Below are 27,549 nucleotides of genomic sequence, written 5' to 3' on the forward strand. Positions count from 1 at the left end.
TTTTTGGTGTATACCAGATGCATAATATACCCCCATCATATTACTCTCTTCTAACAATATTTCCCTCTTCCCGGAATACTTTCACACTCATATAGTGGCGTCTACATCACACATAACTCGCCTCGCATCATATCATACTCAGTGTATCACAATCGGATTTTACATGGGCAGCAAGATTGATGTTTATCAATTTTGAATTAGCAGCTAGACAACTAAAGAATTAAGGAGAGAAAGAAAATTAGCAACGAAAATGATATGAGATCATGTCTGTCGCCATCTGCCAACGCAGATCTGGAAATAAGAATATAATTATGAAACTGTGGATATCCAGTTGTCCGCTATCTGATATCGATGCTGAATGCCTGATCTAATGATCTGGGGGTAAACGTAATGATCTGGGAATAAACATAATGATCTGGGAATAGAATATGTTGATAGTGCGATTTGTTCGTTAGGCCGTGGATTCGTGACTTTGTGAGATAATGAATATTTGATACTTGCGTGCTGATAAATGTGCATGAGTGCATGAATGCATAGCGGAGCAATATGGCAGTTTTCGATCTTCTGATAAGAAGTTGTACTCGCTGGCAGGGAAGCTCGGCTGATGCAGAGTGATGCGAAATAGGGGAACAGATGGAAAATATGCTGCGGACTGCGAGATTGAGAACTGGGGGATGAACAGGAAAAGGCAGAAGATAAGCTACCTGCAGAAGGATTTATTCATCGCTGCTCGAGTCATCAGCGTCTGATTCCGCATCGAAATTGCGATCCTTCATAAGATCATCGATATCAGGAACAGCTCTTCGTCTGCTTCGGTTCGGTCACTGTCGAGCTTTGCATCATTTGGCTTCATCTTGTCTTCCTTGGGCTCATCGGAAGGCTCGGCTTGCCAGTCTTTGTAAAGAGCTTCGATCCTGCTTGGAAGGAGTTTCTGTAATTTGACCTTCGTCAACGAGGTTCTCTGCCTATTGCTTCTGCGATCTCCACCCATGGTGTGTTGATCGAGAGTAGCAGTCATTTCGTCCTTGAATTCCTGCATGATCTCTTTGTAGTTCTCCTCGAATTGATTGTGGAGATCTCCACACATACTTCGGAGAGCAGTTTCCAATTGATCACAGCAGGCTTTATACATAGCTATGCCTCCAAGGCCATTCAAGTGCTTCTTATGCGTAGCTTTGTTGCGGGCATAAAGACCCTTACCTGTTCTAATGTTTAGATATGATCATTGCAACACAAATTGTAATGAATCACTTACCCTTTTCAGCGCCACACTTTTCATAGACAGCCATCCAAGCCTCTTCACAGATTGGCTTGACCAATCTCTATGCATCTTTCGCCGCGGTGTCAAAATTCGCGAAAACATCATCGGCTCTCATCTTAAGTCGACGTACATTTCGGAGAACACTATCGTGTAGGTACTCAAAGGCTTCACGTAGTGAGGGCGAGATGCCCAATGCTGCAGACAGGAGATTGTCCGCATAATCAGCGAGTCGCTTTTCGACTTCTTGAATGTATTCCGAAACCACCGTAGGTATGTTCACATGAAAGGTTTGTGCCCATCCCTTTTTAATGATATCAACAAACTCGCCGTGACTGATTTGTGTTAGTAAACAAACAAGAGACTTGACGGGCAACACGCACATTTCCTCATTCCAATCGAACAAGCCAGCATGAGAGCTCTTCCATACCCCATGATTCTTGTTAAGAGCTCGATGTGTACTCCAAATTATTGGTCTGGAGACCCACACGGTTTTTGTTACTCTCTTCCTAAGTTTGGCAGCAGCTTTCTTGGAGATCTTTGAAAAGGCACTGAGAAGACGCTTTTCAATCAATTGCTCTGCCGACTTGCCGGTGGTGATATGCAACTGAGCAAAACTCTTCGCGTACAATGTTAGTCTTAAGACTTCTTATGAAGGGGCAAAGCTTACCTCATCAATATTCTTTGAAACCTGAGCTATCTTTCCATCCAATTGTAGTCTCTCTTCAGCGGTCATCTTAAAAGATGCTGTTGTATCTTCTAACCACTTTTCCAACCGGGCAAAAGCATTGTGAAGCTCCTCATTGAATGCAAGCCCATTTTTGAGGCGAGGCTCCCAAGTAGTTGAGATCAGCCCGTCCCGCAAACCCGGGATTCCCGTATCGGCTTTAGTTTTGAATCCTTTCTCCATTGCCTTGGCTTCATTCCCATCAACCAGGTGCTTGAATGCTACAGCAGAGACACAATGTACAGGCAAAGGCCTATGAGACTTCTTGTCACTAATTTCCTTTCGCGTAGTTTCGTAGTCCTTCGTGATAACCTCAACTTGGAATTTCTTACGATTCGCAATACATTGATTCATAATGCGAAAGTCTGCGTTCAGCTTCACCTTGGTATAACTCTCCTTTTTAGTGTGCATTTTCAATGACTCAATGTTTACTTTGTTGAGATCATCGTGATGTTCGGCACGCAACTTCTGCAAAGAGAGATAGTACTTGACCGCTTTGTGATCTTCTGGTGAAGCTGCAGGACCAGCTTTAACAATTAGTTTCTGTAAACACATAAAGATATGAGAAAAATAGCATACCTGATGGAGTTGTGCCTCGTTTGCGCTTCTTGTTTTGATTCTGAGCGCCACCCTGGCTGATGATCTGCTCGAATTGGGCTTTTAGTCCCGCTAACCTTTCATCGCATTGCTGTATGACTTTCTCTAGTTTTCTAGCTCTCGAGTCCTTCTCCTTCAACTCATTGTCAAGTTGAGTGATGCTTTCTTTGTAGCTATTGCTAAGTTTTACATCCTCTAAGATAGCGCTATCCAATTCAGGATGATCGGGGATGTATGTATCCGGTTCAATTGATGCGTCTATGGCAGTAATTATGAAGAAGATTGAATCTTTCAAATAAAGCCCATCCAGCTGCATGGTACGGCGCCGAACATCATTGAGTGTATCTTTAGCCCCCTTGTCTGTGGCGGCTCGTTTGGCATCCGCAGTAACACAGCACAGAGCCAAGTTTTTCATATACTGCGCGGCCATTTGTGATCTTGCTGCACTCGTGTCATGGCTTCCTGGTAAGTCGACAAGTACGATGCCAGTTTTGAGAATGTCGGTCTTTATATAAAGCTTGACAACCTTCACAAGGGGCCAAAGTGAGTACGCAAACCCATCTCCAACTTGCTTGCTCTTGTCGATGAATGGTTTGATGCTCTTAGCAAACTCCCTGAGATTACTATTCTCAATTATTCTTCTCTGTCCCAACATATTCTTGGCATTTGGGTCTTCTAGGAGCTCTTCCACAGAAAGACCCTTGAGCGCATCTAGCGACCTTAACTTCTTGAAGACACAACTGTATTTGTCAAATGTGAAGTCCATTCGTTGCTTGAGCTCCGGGTCTAATTCATCGTCTTCTTCCCTTTCTTGGGCATCCCAGGCTTTCTTATCCTCAAAGAGCTGCTCAAGCTCTTTTGGGATTTCACTCTCCTCAATAGGTAGCACCTCTGCAACATATTGATAGTCCGATCTGGTGTTGTAAGAAATCTCAACAATGACAGACGTAGAAGCCTCTTCATGACTGATCGGTAGAATATTCCTCTCATATAAAAGTGCATTGATCAACGAGGATTTACCAGCTCCACTGCAACCGAGAAAACCGATGTAAATTTGATTCTCTTTTTTCTGTTCCAAAACCTTTCCTATGTTTTTTATCAGCAATCTATCGTCCGAAAAGAGGCTGAGATTGTAAAGAAACCTTACTTAATGATAAGATCTCAAATTTCACAGCTGGGTCAGACTGCTCGTAGTGGCTCATAATCTTCATCATGTCATTCAAAGCTGCAATGCCTAAATGAGAAGCAGCTTCAACAATCTTCACCTTTTGCACAAGTGGCATTTCACCGATCCTCTGCCATAACAGCGTAGGAAGCGCTTTTTTCGTGGGTGGTTCTGGTGTTATAAACGGATCAGAACCTTGGTCTTCGACCTTTGGTGATGGGGATCGCATCGCTGTTTAGTGTGAGTGTAAGTTTTAAGTCTGGAGAGCGCCAACGAGCATTCCTCACCTTCGAATTTTGCTTCTGCCGGTTTGATCTTGTTTAAGGTAACTGCTTTTTGCGAATAAAAGAGTTTTCATGAGCTCAAGGTTTGGCCCTTTCAAAGGTTGTTTAAAGGAAGTTAAAGGTATTGAGTTGGAGTTGTTGTTGTTGTTAGAGAAGGTGTTGAGATAATCGAAGGTAAGAAATAAGTCACTAGTATACTATTTGTTCAATAGTGGATTGCAGGTTCAATATGGATTAATTTGGATGGAGTCCAAAGGTGAACCTATGAACATGAGGAATCGGCAGTGGAGGCGAGATATGTTAGTGCCCGAAGTAGCCCTTAGGAGCAGAAGCAGTTGGAGAAAAATAAACAGATGTGTAAGATAGAGCGCATTACGGTGCAATGTGCAGGCAAGTATCAGTAAGTAAATAGTAGTAAGGTGAGTGGATGGATGTCGAGAAAGATCGTCAAAATTCTACCCCAAAAAAAAGGATGCTGTCAAGAGTATAGCTTTCGCTGGCATGATAAGAGGCTAATTCCGAATCGAAATTGGAACGTAGATTCACTGGCGAAGAGATTCAATTCCAAGTTCTTGGTGAGCAATCAGAGCAGGATGTATTATGTATGTTCTTGGTGCCGTCATCAAGCAACCAAAAAAACAACACCTCTGCTCTGATCATGGCCTGATTATCAAAGCTCTGTGAGCGCACCAAGACTGAAGATAGACACGGTGAGGTTCCCAAATTTTCTGATGCATTCATCTATCATATGTACATACATGTCCTGATAGCGCCTCACCTCCACCAATTTACGATGCCACATGAACAGTTCATGGGCCGTAATGCGCGTAAATTTGTCTTTTACGTAGATGCACAGGGGTTTCGCCTGCGGGGGTATCTGGAATAACCTTTTCAATTTTCTATGAACATCACAGATGATTAGTAGTTGCCCTTCATCCCAGTTTAGCGACATGACGCACCAGATTATCAAAGACACATTTATTGAGCTTCCACTCCTGTGGTCGACATTGCCATAGTTGCTGGTTATTGTTATCGAGGCATTTCCTACAACATTATTAGATATGACAATTCCATCGCATCCGAAGCCCGTAGAGTGTAACTTACCAGTGTTTTCTGAATTCCTCAAGACAGTGTTTGTTCACATCTTCAATCCTATGATTGGCGATTAGTCTACAGTTCCACTGGTAGAACACAAGTATCCAGCCAGATTTTGCTCCAAATCCCAAACCCCTCCATTGATGTTTGAAGTTCCACATCCGCAATCTCATGAAGGAGTAGCACTTACACGCTCCTCGCACACCTGGTAACTCTTCGGCCCTCCTTCAAACAATCAATCTCTCCCTTTCCAGGATTGTCGTTCTTGCATTGCATGAAATCGTCATTGTAGGGTCTGCATCTTGCGCCGATAAAGAAACTGGCGGACAATAATGGCGCCGAACTGCTACCAATCTCTGTGACGGGCGGAATATCCGCAGGTAATGGGGTAGTGTCAATCAAGACTTGCTGATTGAATCTGTGATCGCGGTTAGCATCAGGTATAAGTATGGTATTTTGTAAGCCTAAAAATATACCTAGGTTGACGGGCAGCCATTTTGAGATATGTTGTGAGGAGATACTGGGTTCGCAAAGCCCGTAATTGAGTGTTTTGGAGGTTCAATGCAGTATGAAGCTTTAAGGTCAAGTCAAAAACGCGGAAGTTGATTGGCTCATCAGCCGACCTCTCAGCAGTCGCGATCGATCAAAAGAGCTTCGTCCCGACAACGAATTTATGTTCCAGCAAAATAAGAATTCACTCTCTATACCTTTCACCCTGTGAAAAATATTGTATCAGCTTCAACATTGAACAGTATCTCGCCAATTAATTTTATTGTTCATGTTTTAGCTTAGAAAAACTAAATTGCCGCAACGTATATCCGATAAAATATTACAGTCCCAATAATATATTATCAAGCGCGTTCGCAAGGTCAGTATTTTTCAAGTAGCTGCAATTATCCATTGTACCGCAATCACCTCGAGGCTACTTGCATCTTCCTTCAGTGATTCTATTTCGACACTCCAATAATCCCGGACGCATAAAAAAACAAGCTATGTTTGGAAGTACTTTTGGTCAAAGCCAGCCAGCTGGCGGAGGTTTATTCGGGTCAACAAACACCGCACAACCCTCAGGTGGTTTATTTGGATCTACAAATACTGCGCAAAAGCCAGGAGGATTATTTGGCTCGACTACAACTACGGGAGCTCAAAATCAGGGAGGAGGGCTCTTCGGCGGCGCAGGGCAAAATACTCAACAAAATCAACAACAGACTGGCGGACTCTTCGGTGGAAGCACTCAACAGAATCAGCCTCAAGGGGGAGGATTATTCGGAGCAAATGCACAACAGCCGCAGCAGCAACAACCGGGAGGATTATTCTCTGGGCAGACTATGGGAGCGCAGCAGCAAGCGGCCCAGCAGCAGCAAAATACAATCCTGGGAGGAGGATCACAGCAACAGACTGGTTTATTTGGGCAGACGCAATCATCGCAAGCTTTGGGCCAGTCACAAGGACAATTTGGAAATTCTTTGTTTACAAATACAAGTGGACTAAAACCTCGTACGTACCTCTCGAGACTCATTCAAAGCGCGAACTAATTTTGATGTAGGAGAAAAGAGTGTGATAGACCAGATTGAAACAGTTGTGGGTAAATGGGATACAGGAAGCAAGGACTGTGCCTTCCAATATTTTTTCTACAATAACGTTGGTGTGGACGAAGCACCATTTTATCAACCACAACCCAATGAAGATCCAAGAGCTTGGGAAGAAGCCCTTTCGAAAAAGCCAGGACCTGGATATATTCCAGTCGCATGTATCGGTTTCCAAATGATGGGCGACAGGATCAAAGCTCAGCAAAACCATCTTGCAGCATTTAATATTCGATTACATGATATCAATGCTAGCTTGTCGAACCTACTTCAAAATCACGACACGAGGACGAGTATACGAGCAATGGATGCGAGAAGGAAACACATGGTGTTGAAACAACGATGCATAGCATTGGCGACTAAAGTGCAAGTTCTAAGAAACAGAGGCTATGCGCTTAGTGGAGACGAGGAGGATCTGAAAGCTAAGCTTCTTAAGATAGAAAAGGGGGCTAGCGATCCGGCGCTGGGTGCCAGAGCAGAGGAGATTTGGGCTCGAATGATCAACGTCCAAGAGCGCGGTCGGTTATTGAGGACGGAGCTAGAGAAGGTTGGGCAAGAAAATGGGGAGATTTTGGACGACACCATGACCGCGCGATGCAAGAAGGTAATTGTCACAGTTTCGACCGAAGTAATGATATGATGCTGACTCACAAATTAGATTCTCGAAGACTATCAAACTCAATTAGCACATTTAAAAAAGGAGTTGGATAGGGTACACAAGGATTATGTCGAGTGGGAAAAAGAGCAACCACCACAAACAGCAGCGAGGACAAGATTTGGCCGATGATTGATGCGAAATACCCATGGTTAATTTGATCGGAAGTGCTTTAGACTTCATGGAGTTGGTTGGGATGTAAAAAAAGGATAGACATTGTATAATATGGAAGCTTAATTACAGACTAATAGTAGTAATTTCTCTTTCACTTCGAACCAATCGCAAAAACCTGCCTGTAATGTATTGATTTTGAAAGTTGGGCTTATGCACATGTCATAATTACGCCCTTATCATTTCTCTCCATGGGGCCAAGTGACTCATAGCTCTAAGACCAACTTTCTATAAAGATAAGAGATCTCATTTGATGTCGAAATTCAAAACCCTTCATCTGTACTATCAAGCGACCAATTGATTTCCGCAAACTTTTCATTTAAAATGTCACCACCCCCAATCCCATCCGTCTCCCTCTACCCCGCCGACTTCGAGACAACCTTCCCTACCGTCTCCCCCAACTCCCCTCCCTTCCCCTCTCTAATTCCCCTTTCCCATACCACATATCGCATTTCTCTTGTTCCGCTCTCTGCAGATCACATCCCGGACCTCTGGAAACACGTCGGCGGAGCGGAAAAATATATGCTCTATAAGTATATGCCCGGCGGACCCTTTAATACCATTGAAGAATTCACAACATATCTCACATGGCTTATTAATCACTCTGAATCTGGCTTTGTTAATTGGGCAATCATCTTACCAAGTGGAGAAGCAGTGGGAATTATAAGTCTGTTGAATATTGTACCAGATCAGAGGAGAATTGAGGTTGGACATGTGTTGTTCTCGAAGGTACTGCAGAGGACTACAGAGGCGACGGAAGCTTGTTTTGTTTTGATGGAGTATTGTTTTAAGTTGGGGTATGAGAGGGTGGAGTGGAAATGTAATGCGGAGAATATGGGAAGTAAGAGGGCGGCGGAGAGATTGGGGTTTGTAGCGGAGGGGCTTTTCAGGAGACATATGGTCGTGAGAGGACGAAGGAGGGATAGTTGGTATGCCAGTGTGATTGTGGATGAGTGGGAGGGGGTCAAAGAGGCGCTAGTGGAGTGGTTAGGGGCGGAGAATTTTGATGAGAAGGGAGGGCAGAAAAGGAAAGTGGAGGAGATCAGGGGGAAGTTGCTGCCGAAGCTTGACTAGAAGGTCTATGGAAGGGGAGGCGGGGCGAGACTGGTGGGAGAAGGGCATAAGAGGGTGAGAACTTCTGTTTCATATGGACTTGATATGATAGATTCACAGAAATATGATCTTGCATGACGTATGTAGTAGCAGTTTTCCGGATATCACAAAAAACGTTCTTGTTAATGTGTAACTTCGTTTCGATAGCCTCTATCACCTTCGATTGCGATGCCTTGAAGAGCAGAGCTACGCTTCTAGAGCCTTTCATGGAGTATATCTGGGATCCCCTCTCGATCCTCAAGATTTTTACTCTCTAGCACGAAAGGGATACAAGTGCTAATGCCAGCGATTCATATATGCAGCTTGTATATTATATCCATGCATGTTCCCATCCTATTGTACATCTCCTCGATCTTCTCATGCGCTTATGTTGTACAGGTCATGATGCATTATTCGTTTGTAATCCTAGATGAGGTTTTGAATGCTCTTGACGGCGAAAGGTGCTATCGTAAAGTCAGTACAGATAGGGTACTAATAGAAAAGAGTAAAACATACAAAGATAAAGAAGAATAGACCATGTAATGACTCGTTGCACGGTGAGGGAAGCTTCATCTTCTTGAGCCTTAAGCTCGGCTGCCGATGGTGGTGGTGGTGCTAGAATTGAAGTTAGAAAAGTTCGCAGATATGATTTAAAGATGTCACCTACGTCCTCCGAACATTTTTGTGTATGAAATTGTAGATGTGTTGAGCTATTAAGGTCGACGATGAGTTGATGTTTACACACTACAATTATGAATTTTATAAGTTAATCTTTCTTCCCGTCACATTTGCTTACTACTTCCATGTGCGTAATTAGAACATTTAAGGTTTCTTGCTACACTAAACTGAAAACGGTTTCGTGGCTCATCAATCACTGTTTTGAGTGAATCTTTTTTTTCGGCTTGACTGAACTTTATCTTGTCATGAATCCTTATCACGTCTCTAGTTCTATCTATGATATTAAACAAAAAGTTACTAGTTAGATAATCTTTAGATTTCATATAAAAGAGACTCATCCCTCACCCTTTCATCTAATCTATACTCACTGTCGTTTTCCTCTATTGTTTCATAAATCTCATATCTCACTCATATCTGGGACTATCTCTATCACCTTATCTGAATGTGGGGTTTATGAAACTCAGTGCACTCAACAATCCTAGTCGTTCCTAATATTTCCGGACCCCTCCCCCGAATTTAACTTTCTCGTACAGCTCACTCCCACATTCACCGACTCTATTTCTTAAGTATCGCAACCAAACCTTCAAGTTCAAGAGCTTCGCGGATTTCTGCAAACTCAAGAACAATGGTTGCCTCAAGTCTTGCACTTCGTGCTAGATTTGCTCGAGTGGCGCTTCAATCGAGAAGTTCTTCATGGAGAAGCTCAACCATCACACGACCATGGAGCTCTGGTCAATCTCCATGTTCTGCCACGGTTTTGAAGCCAATTGGACGACGAACTTTCTACAAAAGCTCTGCAAAGGATGAGACAATCAATTCGCCTTCGACTTTAAGTTCCAGGGGAGTACATGCTCCTTTGGATACCTTTACGCGCCGACATATTGGCCCTGATGCGGATTCTACAGAACAAATGTTGAAAGCTTTGGATCCGCCAGTCAAGAGTTTGGATGAGTTTGTGGAGCAAGTTTTACCCCGCGACATCTTATCTTCTAAAGATCTCAAAATCGATGCCAAATCAGACTCGGCACAAGAAGGGTTCACAGAATCTCAATTGCTTGCGAGACTAAAGTCGATTGCGTCCGAAAATACGATTATGCGAAGTTATATTGGATGTGGATATGCCGGAACCCGAGTTCCGGAGGTTATCAAGAGAAATGTGTTGGAAAGTCCAGGATGGTATACTAGCTACACGCCATATCAACCTGAAATTAGTCAAGGTCGGTTAGAATCGCTTTTAAATTTCCAAACGCTTGTCTCCGATTTGACAGCATTACCGATTTCCAATGCCTCGCTACTCGATGAATCCACCGCCGCCGCCGAAGCTATGACCTTGTCAATGAATGCCCTTCCACTTGCTAGACAGAAGAGCAAGAATAAGACATTCTTTGTCAGTCACCTAGTCCATCCACAGACAGTAGCAGTTTTACAAAGCCGAGCAGATGGATTTGATATAAAGATTGAAGTTGGAGATGTCCTTGCAGATGGTGGAGCTCGCCTCAAGGAACTTGGCAATGATCTCATTGGAGCTTTGGTACAATACCCTGATACTGAGGGTGGCGTAGAAGATTTCCGTGGTCTAGCAGATGTCATTCATGCTCAAGGCGCAACTTTCAGTGTTGCTACTGATCTTTTAGCTCTTACTGTTCTCACGCCGCCTGGTGAGTTTGGTGCCGATATTGCTTTCGGAAATGCTCAGCGTTTTGGTGTTCCATTTGGTTATGGTGGTCCACATGCCGCTTTCTTCGCCGTCAGTGACAAATATAAGAGAAAGATTCCAGGTCGTCTCATTGGTGTATCGAAAGATAGACTAGGAGATAAGGCAATGAGATTGGCTTTGCAAACTAGAGAACAGCATATCCGTAGAGAGAAGGCTACTAGCAATGTGTGCACGGCTCAAGCATTATTGGCCAACATGAGTGCATTCTATGCAGTCTACCATGGTCCAGAAGGTCTCAAGGCTATTGCTGAGAGAGCTATTCAAGGAGCTCGATTTGTTCAGGATGGACTCAAGAGCCTTGGATTTGAGACTAACTCTAGAGGAACGGGCTCCGACGGAAAAGTTCTCTTTGACACGGTCGTGGTTGATGTTGGACAGGGCAAATCTGATGAAGTCCTTAACTATGCCACGGAGACTTTCAAGATCAATTTAAGAAAGTTCGATGATAGTCGACTTGGTATCACTATTGACGAAACCGTTGACATTAAGGACCTCGAGGACATCATATCCGTGTTCGCCAAGTTTTCCAAGACAGGATCGACATCTTTCGAGAATACTACTGAGTTGCAAACTTCCTGTGATAAGTCGATTCCCGCAGAATTGAAGAGATCATCTCAATACCTCACTCATCCAGTCTTCAACACACACCACTCCGAAACCGAGATTCTCCGTTACATTCATCACCTCCAATCAAAGGATTTGTCCCTTACACATTCCATGATACCCCTCGGCTCCTGCACAATGAAGCTCAATGCTACTACCGAAATGGCTCCAGTTACATGGCCGGAATTCTCTTCAATTCATCCATTTGTTCCTACTAATCAGGCGGCTGGTTACAAGACTATGATCGATGAGCTTGAGGCCGATCTGGCTACTATTACTGGATTTGATGCAGTATCCCTGCAACCAAATTCGGGTGCCCAAGGAGAATTTACTGGGTTGCGTGTCATTCGTAAATTTCAAGAACAACAACCCGGGAAGAAGCGTGATATTTGCTTGATTCCTGTCTCTGCCCATGGTACCAACCCTGCATCAGCTGCTATGGCAGGTATGCGCGTTGTTACTGTAAAATGTGACATCAAGTCTGGTAATCTCGACATGGCAGATCTCAAAGCAAAATGTGAGAAATATAGCGAAGAACTTGGAGCTATCATGATCACATATCCAAGTACATTTGGTGTCTTTGAGCCAGAAATCAAGGCTGCATGTGAGATTGTTCATCAACATGGAGGTCAAGTATATATGGACGGCGCCAACATGAATGCTCAAATTGGGTTGTGTTCACCTGGAGAGATCGGTGCCGATGTATGCCATCTTAATCTCCACAAGACATTCTGTATTCCCCACGGAGGTGGTGGTCCAGGTGTTGGTCCGATTGGTGTTAAATCTCATTTGGCACCATTCTTACCTGGCCATCCATTGGTAAAGACTGGTGGTGAGAATGCCATTGCCCCAGTCAGCGGTGCTCCTTTCGGAAGTGCAAGTATCTTACCAATTAGTTGGGCTTATGTGAAGATGATGGGCGGTAGAGGATTGACTCATGCTACGAAGATCACTCTTTTGAATGCCAACTATATCATGTCTCGTCTCCGACCTCACTACCCAATCCTGTACACCAACGCCAATTCTCGATGTGCTCACGAGTTCATCCTCGATGTTCGTGGTTTCAAAGAGTCAGCAGGTGTTGAGGCTATTGATATTGCCAAGCGTCTTCAGGATTATGGTTTCCATGCTCCAACTATGAGTTGGCCAGTTGCTAACACCCTTATGATCGAGCCCACCGAGTCTGAAAGTAAGGAAGAACTTGACCGCTTCATTGATGCATTGATATCAATCCGCAAAGAAATCCAAGCCGTAGAAGATGGCACCATTCCAAAGGCGGGCAACGTCTTGAAGAATTCGCCACATAGCCAGAAAGATCTTCTCATTGGAGAATGGAACCGTCCATATACTCGAGAGCAAGCCGCATACCCATTGCCTTATCTCAAGGAGAAGAAATTCTGGCCATCCGTCACCAGACTTGATGATGGTAAGTTTCTCTACATTCCTATGACATTTTACTTGCTAACGTACCTGCAGCCTATGGTGATACCAATCTCTTCTGTACATGCGGGCCTGTAGAAGCAACTGAAGATGCTGAAAAAGGCATCACCGGTGTTTCGGCTCCACAACCTACATAATTGCATTTTAGCATTTTGTTTTGCACATTTTAACATTTAGCGAGCATATGGTTAACTTTTTCTTTCGGGTGGGAAAGGAAAGGTCAATATCAAAAGGAATTTCAACATGAATAATTCAACATTGGGAGGAGTTGTGGGTATCTATCTATCATGTATTATGATATGATGTGATGTGATCATGACTTCGGATGCATAAGGCGTTTAAGAATACACAAACAAATAGAGGGTTCTTTGGCTTCAACCGCCAGGAGGAGATTGGGACTCATGAATGGATGGATCCATAGATGGTTGCTCATACGGTTTATATTTTCCTTTGATGTTTATAGATCAATCGCGTTGGGGGAAAGCGCGATTGTGCGGATGAAAGGGGGGAGACTCTTAGTTTGAAATTGCGAAATATATAAGCAATAATATCGTACATTTCTGGCCCTCACGTGGTTCTGATTGATTAATCGTGCTGTGAGACATAGGATGTGTAAATGTAAGGTCCCATACTAGAATAAAACATTTGCGTTCTCAGTCGTTGTAAGTATGGGACGAGTGTTACTCCTGCACGCATTCAATTACTCGAAAAATGTCGTACTTTCGGGGAAAGGGGAGCTAGTTTATCATTTAAATTGCTTCACGGTGTTGCCCGTGAAACACAAAAGTTGAATGCATATGCTTCAAAACTCTTTAGTATAGAGCAGATGCAGACTTCTAGACAATTTTCTGCAATATTTCATCTATGTATACATCTATCATCAGCGACCACGAGGCTTTTGCTCTTCTTATAAGTGTTTGAAAAGAGACCATCTCTAATACTTTGTTGATGAGGAGTTCAAATACAAAAAATCTATCTTAATGCGAAGTTCCTCGAGAGCAGGTGAGATAATTTGCGAGTTTGCCTCGGCGGGATAGGATATACCTTAATAGACCGCGTCTGGCCACGACAAAAGGTTCGTCAAGGCTCGATCTGCTGGTATGGTGTTGGTGAGGGATAGGGATGTAATGTTTGAGGCACTCAATCTATCAAGGCTATTCCGCATGAATAAATCCCAATTTCGAACGCCGGATACAGCGAGTAGCTTCATGTCAGGGAAATCAAAAATATGAAAGGATTAATGCCTTGTACGTAACGTTTTGAAGATCTCTCATGTGGAGATCGGTGTCGTTTCTTTTTGATGTTTCAACTTCGAAGCAGTTGGCATGAGACAAGAGTGCTTTGTTGCGGAACATTGTGTCTAATGCGCACTTTAGATGAAGATCTAGAAGAGAGCCTGATTTGAATTTCCATCCGCATCTTCAGTGAAAACCCATTCCTATAAAGTGAGTGCTAGAGCGACATCGGATTGTGCTTTATGCAGATAAACAGTCTTTCAACAAAGACTTTTTCGGCTGGGTGTTCACGAGCGAAGACAAACCACGCTGCCAGCCTTTTCTCGGAAAGATCTTTCAGCAAACCAAATATACCGTTCCTCTTCATCCCGGCAAGAAACAGCAAACGCGCCTTCAAACGCTGCATTTTCTTGCACCAAACGAAGAAAATGGAGCCTTCCTCGGTCCGGGAAAGAAGTTTGAACGCTATTAAGGGTAATCTTTTGAACTCAGGCCTTCAAAGTATACAGACCGTCGAAACAGATGAAACTACTCACACAACGTACAAGAATTTGGACTTGTAGAACGACATGTAAGTCTATTAATACACAATTTAGTGAGCGAAAAATACTCATGTACACTACAGAGCCATGGCATGGTCGGTATTGAAAATTCCAACAGATCGCGCTAAATTTAAGTAAGTCAGTACTGACGTATATTGAGGTTCTTAAGTTCATTACCCAAAGCTTGTAACAGTCCATGTTGCAGTAGTACACAAGAAGCTCTCGATTCCCGAATTTATCAGGTACATACAGAGGGTTGCAAATGTAACATTACTAGCTGTACTATTATTAGTGGAACTAGATTCCTCAGAACCATCAGAATCAGAATCATTATCAGAACTATTCTGATCACCATTGAATGCTTTTCAAACGATAAGTTCCCTTCGATTTTGAGGTATCTCTCGACACTGGAGTGAATTCGAACATTGAGATGATTTTACACATTGAAACATCACATTTCCTGTGCGGCTCTTAATGCCCTATATTTCCTCTTTCTACCTTAAGCAGACTAGATAGAATCACGGGATAGCCTTGCTGTAGACACACTACAGTCCTGTGAACCTCGAGGGAGTAAACGATAGCGTGTTCTCACAGACATGAGCATCTGCCTATCAGAACTGGTTAGCGAATTATCTTATTCAAAGACAAGATCAAATCATTAATATATCGCCTCCATTACTGCCGCCACTCAGGCTGCTCCCAGTACTACATAAGAACCTCACGGACAGATCAAAAATCAATACACAAGGCGTTCAAGCTTTAGCCACAGCGTTCCCAGAAGACTTCTTCCAGCTTTACAAAAACGCTTCGTTAGACTTCTCCGGCGACCCGATATGCAATCAATACGGTCAACATATCGAAAACTGGATATCAAGATGTAGACCAATCTAGACTAGTCAGTATATCCATACGATACACAAATTCAGTGATGATCAGAATAGATGCCACTCTATTCATCCCGATCCAAATATCCCGGGTCCGTTGATTATATATAATAAGGGAGTGGCTCTCGAGTCTTCTCAATTTGAAAGAAAAAAAGTTAAATAATGGCTCCACAGACCAGGAACCTCATTTTCGTTCTATAAATAGTTCTTTTGAAACTTTAACGAAGATGTATATGTCATAGCTGCAAAAGATGCGGACAATTTATATGTTCCTTGTGAATTGAAATACAGCTGTGTTATCCTAAGAAGTAGTATGCTGGCCATCAATAGTGATGGCTGATCATTAGGTAGATGGACAAAGTCGGAATATAGCTGTTGCTGTCAAGGAAACAGAATCGTCGTTGCTTTCTGCGTGTGACGATGAAATAATCTTTGTTGCTATCAGTCATCATGCTAGTATATATAAGGCTTGCGAGAAGATTGCGCTTGCCTTGCAGCGGTAAGCAAAACACAGGTAACTTCTGACATCCACGACTTCCGATAATTAGCGAGTTTTAACCCCTAACGAGATTCTTTGTTCACTATTTTCCGAAAAGATTGACTTGTTTGAATGGGCTCAGAGCCTACTTTGAAGATTGTGCTCTTCCAATCTTGTATTGGCCACACACAATTACCAAGAACAGAAGACCAATACACAGAATATCAGCTTTTCAATTTACAACGTATATACAACCACATAAATCGACTAGAACTTAATAAGTGGCAGCCAATCTCTGTACCAGATACTCTCCCGAATTAATCCCCTCATATTTTCTTTCCCCAAGTTCCCCTCCATACGTTCCCTCAATTGCCTCAATCATCCGATCGAAATTTGGATTACAAAAGTACGCAATACTATATCTCGCCGGATAGACGCCATCTTCTGGAATCTCTTGCCCCTCTTTAGGAGGCGGTTCCACAACCCTATGCAATGTACTTCTAATGAAATCATTACTCCACCTCGCCAACAAATCTCCTGCATTAACTACCACGGTTCCCGGCACCGGTGTCGCATCAACAAATGTTCCTTTGGGACTCTTTACTTGGAGTCCTCCTCTATCATCTTGGAAAAGAAGTGTAATACTCCCATAATCTGTATGCTCCCCAGCTCTAACCTGCAATTTATTTTCCTTAAACACACTTGCTTTCGCAGGTGGATAATGTAGTAAACGAAGTGTGTTGTCCCCCGCACTTGTGAAACCATCGAAATATGATTCAGGAAGCGACATTCCGAGAGCAATGGCCCGCATAACATTTATATGAAATTCCTTGCACAAATCATGGAACTTCAGCATTGTCTCTTTGAATTCTTTGGCATCAGGATCTGAGGGAGTAATAGCCGGCCAATTATTAGGCAGTTGTTCTTGACCTTCTCGTCCAATCTCGAAACTCTCTTTTAAATCTGGGGCTTGGGCTTTCAATTTCTCAACCGCTTCTTTATCTGTGAGGGTGGTGGTTTTCTCGCGACCATGGGCTACATAGCCCCGGTTGGCGAGGGGTGTGGTCCAGGCTAATGGATCTTTTTCAGAAGAGGGACGAGCGAAGAATTTGGCGGATGTGGAAAAGGTGTGGGATAGGACGGGTGGGGGAATAGGGTGGTGGGAAAGGTAGATGAATCCTGCGGTGCGGAAACCGTGGAGAATGGACTGAGCGGTTTGGAGACGTTGCGAGGGAGTGCCAGTTAGGAAGTTGGAGAAGTTTATTATCTGTAAAGGAATATTGTTAGTATCAGAGTAAGTGTAGATATGTGTCGAGATGAGGAGAAGACTGGAAAGCAGATTGAAATGAAGGGAAATTTACAGGAATGACGAGATTATCGACATCCACAGCCTTGGTTACTTCTATCGACATCTTGTCTGATGCTGTTCTTCAATATTCACAATATCGTCGTCGATACCAAAAATAAAACCAGACAAAAATTACATTTCTACTGAGGAAGTATATATCACCCAAACCCCTCACTTAAAAAACGCCGCACGCGGCCAAAGCCGCTCTCCGCATCCGGTCTAATGCAAGATAGTATGTATGTACTCTCCAAAAAAGGCAGGTAAGTGATTCAAAAGGGAAGAGTTATGATAAGCATTCACGATTCAATGATAAGATAGGGTTGTGATCGGAATTTAAATAGGAGGAGGTGGGGTTGCTGGACAAGGGGAGTACCAGTGCGGGGTAGGTTGATCTCTAGCTATCTTGATATTGTCCTGCATTTTATTACATACGAGATTGAATTACCATTGTATGATTGATCAAGTGATTTGGAAATATGTGTTCTCATTAAAATCTTCTACTTGTTCTTTTTGTGAATTTGTCTTGTATTCCTTCTATTCCACCGTCCTCCTCTAGTCAGAAGATTGCTCAAAAATAACCATCAAAATGTCCTCCTCCGTCCCGGTAGTAGATATTCACACTCATATCTATCCGCCATCTTATATGGAGCTTCTCAAATCCCGCGATGAAATCCCTTATATAAGACAATTTCCTCCGGCGAAAGAACATCGATTGGTTATCTTGCCAGCGGAGGATACACCGAGTACAAGTAGAGGACGACCAATCGGGTCTGGGTAGTAAGTTTATGTGTTTCTTTTTATATATCTTGCTATTTTGAGATATCACAACAGTAAAGCCAGAGAAAAAGGAGGGAAAAGGGTGATTTGGCGAGGATGAGTGAGATGAGTAATCTATGTGTTGTGGTTGGGAGGAATCGTCAATACAACGAGGATCAAGTGACTAGCCTCCAAATTGCATATTTAATGCTAGAAGTTCAACAAGTCAATGATTCTATATCTACTTCTTGATAGTCTACACGCGAGAAAGACTCTCCAGGAATCACCACTGCCTCTTGTTCTCCCTACCTTTCAGCCTCATCCGCAAAACTCTCAAATCTCCAAACTAATCCCCTAAACCTCTAGCTATGACATCTCGGAAAGAATTGCTTTCATGAACACCCACTCTATCAGCACCTCGATAATCTCTCTCGCAAACCCCTGGCTCGACTGGCTTCCCTCCACCACCGCCCTCCCAACCGCCCTATCAATCAACACCGAAATAAACTCCCTCTGCGCCCAGCACCCAACCCGTCTCTATTTCTTCGGCACGCTCCCCCTATCTGCCCCTCCCTCCTCAATCCTCGAAAGCATCACGCACCTCAAAACCCTCCCCTACTGCCGCGGCATCATCCTCGGAACCAGCGGACTGGGCTCCGGACTCGACGACCCTGCTCTCCTCCCCATATTCAAAGAACTAGCCGCCAACAACTTCCCCATCTTTCTGCATCCGCACTACGGACTCCCAACCTCGGTTTTCGGCCCCAGAGGAAATGATTACGGGCATGTTCTTCCTCTCGCTCTTGGTTTCCCCATGGAAACCACCATCGCTGTTACCCGCATGATTCTCTCCTCTGTCTTCACTTCCGTACCGGATCTGCAAGTAATTCTCGCACATAGCGGTGGTACCCTTCCATTCTTAGCAGGAAGAATAGAAAGTTGCATCTTGCACGATGCGCATCTCAAAGCCGAAGGAAAATTATCCGAGGGCAGAAAAACTATTTGGGAAATCCTGAAGAAGAACATCTGGCTCGACGCAGTAGTCTATGGGGATGTGGGGGTTCGGGGAGCAGTTGGTGTGAGTGGTGCGGATAGAGTCATGTTTGGAACTGATGCGCCGTTTTTCCCACCGTTGGATGAGGAGGAAGTGGGACAACAATGGCTCAGTGTTTCCATGAATAAAGATGCGATTAGTAGCGCGTGTGGAGCGGGAAGTGAAGAGGAAAAAGCGATTTTGGGAGGTAATGCGATTCGACTTTTTGGGTTGGATTTGGATGCTTCTGGGTAGGGTGTCTTGGCACGGAATGGCATTGCATATCGTAAATCGTGAATCAATATATAATTCATCAAAAGCTCGTAGCGTAGCACAGCATAGTAGATAAAAATAAAAGTAAAATTTGAAGTTTTCAGAACGTTGAATTACTTACCTCACACATACTATTCTTCCCGTGCATCTCACACTCCTCTAGAGATAAGCTACACTATCGAGGTAGGTAGTTAGTTAAGGTCAACTGCTCAAAGCAAACAGAATGATGCAATCCAGCAGATGAAAGTATATTCCATATTCCGTATGCCACGTTTCTACCTCTATCTCCCCCTCAATCTCAAATCTCACCATACACCAATATCTATATCATCTCCCTTCCCCCTTGCTCAATCCAAATCCTCTCTCCACATAACCCCCCTCAACCTCTCTCTCTCCCCCTCCCCACCAAATATCGTCTCAATCCCACTTCTCGCAAGCTTACAAATCGCGTTCCTATCAAGATGGAAATGTTTCGCTACAAGTGCGTATTCGTCTGAGAGTTTGCTTCCGAAGACTCCTACATCGTCGGTCTGTGAGGTGGGGGATTCCGTTAGTGTGTTCTTGGGGAAGATGGAAGTTTATGTTTTTGGGGGTGGGGGGGGGGGGGGAGGGGGGGATTTTGATATCTTGTTTTCCATTTCATCCCATATCATCCTACTTAATTCAGCTCTCTACTCCCATCCCAGGAACCCTCTGTCAAAATAAAACAAAATAAAATCGCCCAAGAGAAAAAGGAAGAAGAAGTAAAGAAAAAGTAAACACATACACACAAAACCACATTCGCGCCTCTCCCCCACCACTCCCCAAAATGATGATCTCCATACGTGCCCGTGATCATTTTCGCATGAACATTGCAACTCAAGCAAAGTTCCAATCCCAAACCCATCTTTTCAATTTCCGGTTTGAGATTTTCTGGAACATGGATTACATGTCCTATCCTATGCGGTTTGTACGACAAAAGTGTTTCTAGTTCTGTGCTAGTAGGTGCTTGCGCTACTTCTGCAAAATGGATTGTGATTTTGAGGTTGTATTTTTGAGCGAGGAGGAAAGCGGGTTCGAAGATGGATACATCGCCTACAGATGGGTCGCCACAGAGATCGATTCCTACGACTCCTTTGCCGTGGTATTTGTATGCTAGTTCCACGATATCCATGGCTGTTTGAGCATCATTTCGGCGGTCGATAGAGAGGATCAGGTTTGTTTTCATGGAACCATTGGAGTTGTTGTGTTGGGCGATGCAGTCGAGGATTGTTTGGACGTAGATCTCTTTGGTGATACCTGCGGAAGGGATAGCTCGAGGAGTGGTACGTAGTTCAAGATAGATGACACCATCTGCTTGGAAATCTGACAGGACGGAGTTCGTGGTATAAATCAAGGAGGCAGGGTCGTTGACGAGAGCGTAGATATATTTGGAGAATAATGGAAAGAATCTGGAAAGACATCGTATGAGATATGGAAGGGTTGCACGAGGTCAAAAATTAAAGTGTTCATGGCTCGAATCAATAGACTAAATCCAATCTTCGGATGCTTGAATAACTTGTAGTGCTTGAAAAGCTAGAAATTTCGGAGAACAATTTTGTCATCTGAATGGTTTTGATGAGGCAAATGGATTCAATACTTCGAATCATTCAACACCTTGAAAGATATGCAACTTCAATCAAATGCAAAAATTCTGACAGAAATCACGGCCAGCGAGCAATGTAGAATATTGTCAACGTGTAAGAAGGCTATTATGGCCTGCATATATGGTGTCCACAAATTCTTGATTGCTCATAAAAACAATGGTTTGTTTGTCCCAACATACGTGAGGTGCGAAGTAATAAATAGAACAGAAAATAACTCACGTCTCAAGATCATAATCAAATTTACCATCTGGCATCTCAACCAATGGATCTTGCATTGCAGTCTCACCCTTCTCCCATTTCTGACGCCATACTTCATGAAGACATTGTCGACTGATACTTCCACTCAGATGAGCATGTAACTATGTAAGAAGTATCTTTCAGCCTTATATCAACATCATTCATGCAGCCGTTAGGATAACAAAGTCCGGCGGGGTTTCGACGGACATTGCATACATGTATGTACAATATGAATATGCATGTAACCTTTATGACTTACTTCAATTTTTGGCAAGGATAGAAAATCAATAACTTCCGAGCTTGATGAATGCATTGCGTGAAAGTGGCTTCTTGATAACTGTTTTGAATGAATGAAGAAGATGAAACTGCTGCGTACTCTGTAGAGTTACAACTAACTGACAATCTAGATTTTACCTTTTCGATATAACTAGTGTTTGTGTTGTTCTGGTCCCACGGATGGGATGTTTGTTTCCTGTTTCCCTTGAATCTGGAAGAGTTGAAGTTGATTTGCTGCATGCACTTTCAATGGTGCCAACCTTGAAAGTGATAGGATTCCTTGATGACCAATCTTAATTCTGACGAATCAAATTCCATCAATGACTGTCAAACTTAACTTCGGGAGATCTTCCAATCTGAGAATCGGTAGATACTGAGTTCGTGCGTATAAACTCCCCACTCCACTTGGCAGAATGGGAATGTGCTCCAAATGGATATCGTGAAAGAATTGTGGACGACATGTTCTACCAATAGGAAGGGTAGAAGAAAACGTTTCATCCGTTCTTTTATGAATAATTCCTGGTAAAAGCTCAAGCAGAAATGTTATTAAAGATACCTACCTACTTGGTAGTCCGTACATTGTAGAAACCAAGAGCGGCGATGGATGGCCACTTGCTTGCTTCATAGAGCTTACAACTGCAAGAGCTTCATCGAGCTTTGGTTAATCTTCAATGACCGGGTCTTGAATTGATCTTGAGTCTTGACTCTTGAGGTCGTTGTGGTCCCCGTGCAGTATCGCGGCAGATGAAGGGGTAACAGACTCAATGGCGCGATATCGTACCATTAAATTTGATGTCAAGATGGGAAACGTGGATAAATGGATACGATGATACAGAGAAATATAATGGATCAGATTACCGGAACGTCTTTCCTGTTCTTGCGCCAAAGAAAGAGGGATTCCGTATGTATTTCGATGGGATCTGTGGGATTCCAAAGAACGCTTAAAAGCTAACAAACGACCAAGAGCGAAGTTGATTTGATTACCTATCGATAGTCATTTGAAAAGAAGTAGGGGTGTATTATTAAAAACGGAGTAGAAGCTGCCTTAACCTGCCATCCAAATCCCCGTCGATCCCAATAGTAAGATAAAATACCCCGACCCTGATTCTTCTGATGCTTGAGTCTTGACCCATTTTGAAATCCAGTCCCCGATACCTATCCCGGTCGAAATTTAAAGAAACGGGAACCAAAGAGATTCCCCACGGCGTAGGTCGTACTTGGTACGGAGCAGTTGGTACGCAATCGAGAGCCAAGTGAGCGGACTAAGTGACAAAACAAGTGACCTGTTACCACAAGTTGAAATCAATATGTCGATAATATATCGATAAAAAATTGAAAGAAGAGGAAAAGAAGGAAACAATAATATAGGATGGGAGTAGTAAATATGACAAATGATGTATCTTCGTGTGCGCTCTCAATCTTATAGGTCAACCTCTCTTATTAATTGACAGCAGGCTAAGCAGATTGGACACCGAATAGATAATTTTTTATGTGCATACGAGCTGTTAGAAGCAATTTACCATTCTGTGCCCTGCTGATCAATATGCATCTGTAATTTATGTACTCTGTAGAAGAAAAAAGTCCCACCGATGGAACCATGTTGCGACTTGCAGGATGCAAGCAAGAGAATACCGTAAAGGGAAAGTCAAGATTCTCTTTCTTCTTCTCTTTGCGTTGAATTAGACATTCTACATAGTAAGACTAAGAAGAGGAGGTGGCTGAGGAACTGACCTAAAATTCGATATACCTGTACCTAGTAATCCTCTTTCTTGTGCTTGAGAATTGATGAGAGTGATATCAATGAGTGACATCAATACCCCGATGGAGAGTTGTATATGCCATATATGAGATAGGTATCTACTATCTAGGTACTCAGGCAGAGCGAGATAATGATAAGAGGGTGGAGCTTCCAAGTTCCAACTATTTTTTGAATGGAATGCCGCTGCAAGCAGATAGGACGGTAGTGAAAGCAGGTACAAATCAGTCCAAGCATTCTAGTGGTGTACAAGTGTACAAGTGTACGAGTGGCAGTTCTGCAGTCTGTACCAGTATGCTGTACATGGATATTTGAACAATCATCTTCGCCATAATACATATAATACCTGCGCATCCTCCACTTTTATGCTGGAAGAAGGGGGGGAAAGCGACTCAGCTAGGTATATTTTACCTACCTAGTATGACCTAGTCATCAATTGCCTACCTCGGCGTTCTTGTAGCTGATTTGGAAATTATAGCATCTATCAACACACTCTGTCAGAGAGGGAATTTATTATGAAGGAAAAGGGTACCTAGGTATTAATTTCCCCATTCTCCTTTTCTTTTGGTATGTTACCCAATAGATAGATGATCGTGATATGCACAATACCAATCACGATGTATATCAAAATTCTCGTAGAGGAATCCGAGAGTCCGTAAATTGAATTGATATCCTTAAATGGTACTTACTCAATAGGTAGCTTGCAATGGATTCGATCTACAACCTTGATGCCTTTGCTTTGATCTTGTAAAAGTTGACTCTTGACCTGGCGAGCCTGTGTCTTCACATCATTCATTAAACGGGAGGGCTAATTTTCTATATTCACTGACAATCTCTGATAATCACTTGAGCGCCTCACTCATCCTCATACCCATCTAGGTGCTTACTACCTACCCATCCATACTTATTATCCATCTACCTGCTTACGTCCTGCTCCTCTACGGTTTCTCTTTCTCTTCAAAGATACTACTATTACTAAGAGTAATAAAATCCTCTCAGACTCTTTCTCCTCTCGCTTTCTCGCTTTCTCCCTCTCTCGCTCTCTCGCTCTCTCCCTTCTTCTCCCCCTTCCTGCCCGTTGTTAAATTTGATTTCCACTAAACCCAAATCTTAATTACCATTTCCCACCGGCTTCCTTCTCCCCTCTGATTTTAGCCCAGACCTAAAAGAGAGCTACAGCCCAGTAAACCTAATCCCATCTCGGCCAATTAGCCGAGAAAAAGCAAGCAGCAACGCAAAATAACTGGGTGTTACTTGCACTGCACTACTGTACCTTCTAAATCAATCAATCAATCATCCTTCTCCATTCCGTCAAGACTGCCTCAACTTTCTTCAACTCATCAAATCTGAACGAAAGGAAACTCTTGCATACAAGCCTTGTTCCACAATTGAAGAAGGAGAAGACGGACTTGGTCTTGTTATACTTTGATATACTTCACTTTAATCATTTCAACAAAGAAGAGAAAGATCTTTACACTAATACCCGGCAATTGCCATAAACAATCACTCTCTCAAACCAGCACCCATTCGATCTCTACCATACTATACCAATCCAATCCAATCCAAATCCAATCCAAATCAAATCAGCGAAAAGATTCCTTAATACCTCCGATAGCTGAATTGCTTACTTTCAGCCAATTCCAACTCTCAGTCAACCAACAAATTCGGGAAGAAGCTATCATCCATCTGGTCGCAACCCCCTACAGCCTCATCAACAATTGAAACAATAACGATAATTATCCAGCTGAGATTCAATTGAATTCATAACCCACGCATCCATCAATCCGACCGAGATGTCGTCAAACTCGAACGATGTATCGCCAGAGGCGATGCAGTCGCGTATTCAACAAGCCCGTCGTGAAGCAGAGTCATTAAAGGATAGGATAAAGCGCAAGAAGGACGATTTGGCAGATGCAACGCGTAAGTAACAATTGTCTTTCAGTTCTCACGACAAAATTAAATTTCATCTCCTTGATGTTGTTGATCTTTGCGATTGCATACTAATGAACAATGTTACAGTGATGAACCTTGCGAGGGCTCAACAAGAAGCTTTACCCAAGAATCAAATGATGAAGACTCGAAAGACACTAAAAGGACATCTCGCAAAGATTTATGCAATGCACTGGTCAACTGATAGAAGACATTTGGTATCAGCATCGCAAGACGGTAAATTAATTATTTGGGATGCATATACAACCAACAAGGTCCATGCTATTCCTCTACGATCTTCGTGGGTCATGACCTGTGCCTACGCACCAAGTGGTAATTATGTCGCATGTGGTGGATTGGATAACATTTGTTCTATCTACAACCTAAACTCAAACCGTGACGGACCTACGAGAGTTGCTCGGGAACTTTCTGGACATTCCGGTTACCTTTCATGTTGTCGATTCATCAATGACCGAAGTATCCTTACATCTTCAGGAGACATGACTTGTATGAAGTGGGATGTCGAAACAGGATCAAAAGTCACCGAGTTCGCAGATCATTTGGGTGATGTTATGAGCATCAGTATCAATCCAACTAACCAAAATACATTTGTTTCCGGCGCTTGCGATGCCTTTGCGAAACTTTGGGATGTTCGTGCAGGCAAGGCTGTTCAAACTTTCGCAGGACATGAATCGGACATCAACGCCATTCAATTCTTTCCAGATGGACACTCCTTTGTCACCGGTTCCGATGATGCTACCTGCAGACTTTTTGATATTCGTGCTGATAGAGAGCTTAATCAATACGGAGTACGTTTTCACCTTCTAGATTTCCTGAACTTGTCACTAACAACATCCAGCATGAATCTATTCTCTGTGGTATCACATCTGTGGCCTGCTCTGTTTCTGGCAGGCTTTTATTTGCTGGTTATGATGATTTTGAGTGCAAGGTAAGCTATCATCAACCTAATCATTGTCAATATGAAGTGTAACTCTAACCTCTTGCCTAGGTATGGGACATCACTCGCGCCGAGAAGGTCGGATCATTGGTTGGGCACGACAACCGTGTCAGTTGTTTGGGTGTTAGTAATGATGGAATGAGTTTGTGCACTGGATCATGGGATTCATTGGTAAGTCGCAATAGCTTTCTGTTTTTTTCCCTTCCCCATTATCTCAAACTAACTTTTCCATTTCTCCCTTCAGCTCAAACTCTGGTCCACATAACTTACACTATTTTACTCCCACTTCAGCTCAAGGTTTGGGCCATGTAGATCTGGTCTATTATTTCGACGATAACGAATTTTCGTCGCATGCGGTGTCATTTTTCATTTGGCAATCCCATTTTTACTTAATCGCCCTCCCAAATACGACTTCTTAATATTCATGACTTTCGGCATAGATTGGTCGAAGTCTTTACAACAGTATCCATCATACTTCAGCGACAGATAGCCCTTTTCGATCGATTACTCCCGATACAGTAAAATAGCGGGCTCAACCAGTTGCGCATATAAGATTCTGTGCACAATAATTCTTCATTTCGATGTTCTTGTTTCTATGGGAGGTCCTACTGCATTGCTTTTTCATCAGCGTTCTTAAGCACTGGGACTTTGCGACGATATCCCGCAGAGACACGTTTTTTTTAACTTAACACTCTCAACACACGACATCTTCCACTTTTCTTCCGTGTCTTTTCTTTTTTTTTTAACTTTTATCAAAATCTCCAAGGGGCAGTTATATGATTGCGGTGGGGGAACAGGAGGAGAATAAATACAAGGGGTGGGTGATGAATTGCGAAGTCGACAGAAAGTTTCTCACAACTATTTCATGTGTGGTATCTGATAAACTCGGTTGGCATCTCGAAGGTGGACCTCCAGATCATACATTTGGTATATGCAATTGTTAAAGTTGGTCAGGATGGAGGATGAAGAGAGGAGTTTTCCAAGGGGGGAGAGGACTCATAACTAGGCTCTGTAATGCAACGGCATGTGAAGCACCACTGCAGCATAAGTTTAACAATTATTGAATCTGGCGTCGGTTTCATACAAAGCTTGTATTATAGTCTAATAATGCCCTTGATAGATATGTCTTTTTATTACTTTTTCTTTCTCTT

At 43.1% G+C, this 27,549-nt stretch overlaps 10 protein-coding genes across 10 annotated transcripts; 5 read left to right on the top strand and 5 right to left on the bottom strand.

Annotated features, from left to right (window-relative positions):
* Positions 1-772: 772 nt before the first annotated feature.
* Positions 773-3,976, bottom strand: EAF01_003572 (uncharacterized protein; the record flags this gene model as incomplete). The annotated part of the gene is made up of 7 exons (XM_038911826.1): positions 773-1,200; positions 1,256-1,322; positions 1,392-1,593; positions 1,642-1,877; positions 1,929-2,512; positions 2,565-3,668; positions 3,730-3,976. 7 exons carry the CDS (start codon positions 3,974-3,976, stop codon positions 773-775), a joined length of 2,868 nt encoding a protein of 955 aa, XP_038773061.1.
* A 708-nt stretch (positions 3,977-4,684) lies between these two features.
* EAF01_003573 (uncharacterized protein) lies at positions 4,685-5,811 on the bottom strand. The gene is made up of 5 exons (XM_038911827.1): positions 5,603-5,811; positions 5,317-5,544; positions 5,136-5,183; positions 4,991-5,075; positions 4,685-4,930 (listed from the first exon to the last, which is right to left on the bottom strand). The coding sequence occupies exons 1-5, from the start codon at positions 5,620-5,622 to the stop codon at positions 4,841-4,843; spliced, it is 471 nt and encodes a 156-aa protein (XP_038773062.1). The 5' UTR covers positions 5,623-5,811; the 3' UTR covers positions 4,685-4,840.
* Positions 5,812-6,118: 307 nt separating this feature from the next.
* Positions 6,119-7,499, top strand: EAF01_003574 (uncharacterized protein; the record flags this gene model as incomplete). Its single annotated transcript, XM_038911828.1, has 3 exons — positions 6,119-6,623; positions 6,673-7,316; positions 7,371-7,499. The coding sequence occupies 3 exons, from the start codon at positions 6,119-6,121 to the stop codon at positions 7,497-7,499; spliced, it is 1,278 nt and encodes a 425-aa protein (XP_038773063.1).
* Positions 7,500-7,862: 363 nt separating this feature from the next.
* Positions 7,863-8,612, top strand: EAF01_003575 (uncharacterized protein; the record flags this gene model as incomplete). The annotated part of the gene is made up of 1 exon (XM_038911829.1): positions 7,863-8,612. The coding sequence occupies one exon, from the start codon at positions 7,863-7,865 to the stop codon at positions 8,610-8,612; it is 750 nt and encodes a 249-aa protein (XP_038773064.1).
* Positions 8,613-9,056: 444 nt separating this feature from the next.
* EAF01_003576 (uncharacterized protein) lies at positions 9,057-9,310 on the bottom strand (the record flags this gene model as incomplete). The annotated part of the gene is made up of 3 exons (XM_038911830.1): positions 9,057-9,094; positions 9,147-9,245; positions 9,298-9,310. 3 exons carry the CDS (start codon positions 9,308-9,310, stop codon positions 9,057-9,059), a joined length of 150 nt encoding a protein of 49 aa, XP_038773065.1.
* Positions 9,311-9,647: 337 nt separating this feature from the next.
* On the top strand, positions 9,648-13,638 carry EAF01_003577 (uncharacterized protein). Its single transcript, XM_038911831.1, has 2 exons — positions 9,648-13,054; positions 13,105-13,638. The coding sequence occupies exons 1-2, from the start codon at positions 9,934-9,936 to the stop codon at positions 13,203-13,205; spliced, it is 3,222 nt and encodes a 1,073-aa protein (XP_038773066.1). The 5' UTR covers positions 9,648-9,933; the 3' UTR covers positions 13,206-13,638.
* A 2,843-nt stretch (positions 13,639-16,481) lies between these two features.
* Positions 16,482-17,619, bottom strand: EAF01_003578 (uncharacterized protein; the record flags this gene model as incomplete). The annotated part of the gene is made up of 2 exons (XM_038911832.1): positions 16,482-17,474; positions 17,569-17,619. 2 exons carry the CDS (start codon positions 17,617-17,619, stop codon positions 16,482-16,484), a joined length of 1,044 nt encoding a protein of 347 aa, XP_038773067.1.
* A 522-nt stretch (positions 17,620-18,141) lies between these two features.
* EAF01_003579 (uncharacterized protein) lies at positions 18,142-19,599 on the top strand (the record flags this gene model as incomplete). The annotated part of the gene is made up of 2 exons (XM_038911833.1): positions 18,142-18,332; positions 18,678-19,599. The coding sequence occupies 2 exons, from the start codon at positions 18,142-18,144 to the stop codon at positions 19,597-19,599; spliced, it is 1,113 nt and encodes a 370-aa protein (XP_038773068.1).
* Positions 19,600-19,964: 365 nt separating this feature from the next.
* EAF01_003580 (uncharacterized protein) lies at positions 19,965-21,971 on the bottom strand (the record flags this gene model as incomplete). The annotated part of the gene is made up of 4 exons (XM_038911834.1): positions 21,739-21,971; positions 21,462-21,601; positions 20,384-21,047; positions 19,965-20,147 (listed from the first exon to the last, which is right to left on the bottom strand). The coding sequence occupies exons 1-4, from the start codon at positions 21,790-21,792 to the stop codon at positions 19,965-19,967; spliced, it is 1,041 nt and encodes a 346-aa protein (XP_038773069.1). The 5' UTR covers positions 21,793-21,971.
* A 3,333-nt stretch (positions 21,972-25,304) lies between these two features.
* On the top strand, positions 25,305-26,710 carry EAF01_003581 (uncharacterized protein; the record flags this gene model as incomplete). Its single annotated transcript, XM_038911835.1, has 5 exons — positions 25,305-25,431; positions 25,531-26,249; positions 26,300-26,389; positions 26,450-26,569; positions 26,690-26,710. The coding sequence occupies 5 exons, from the start codon at positions 25,305-25,307 to the stop codon at positions 26,708-26,710; spliced, it is 1,077 nt and encodes a 358-aa protein (XP_038773070.1).
* Between the last annotated feature and the right edge of the window lie 839 nt (positions 26,711-27,549).

This window comes from Botrytis porri, assembly GCF_014898465.1.
Source record: "Botrytis porri strain MUCL 3234 chromosome Unknown BPOR_004, whole genome shotgun sequence".
In the NCBI taxonomy this organism is placed as follows: domain Eukaryota; kingdom Fungi; phylum Ascomycota; class Leotiomycetes; order Helotiales; family Sclerotiniaceae; genus Botrytis; species Botrytis porri.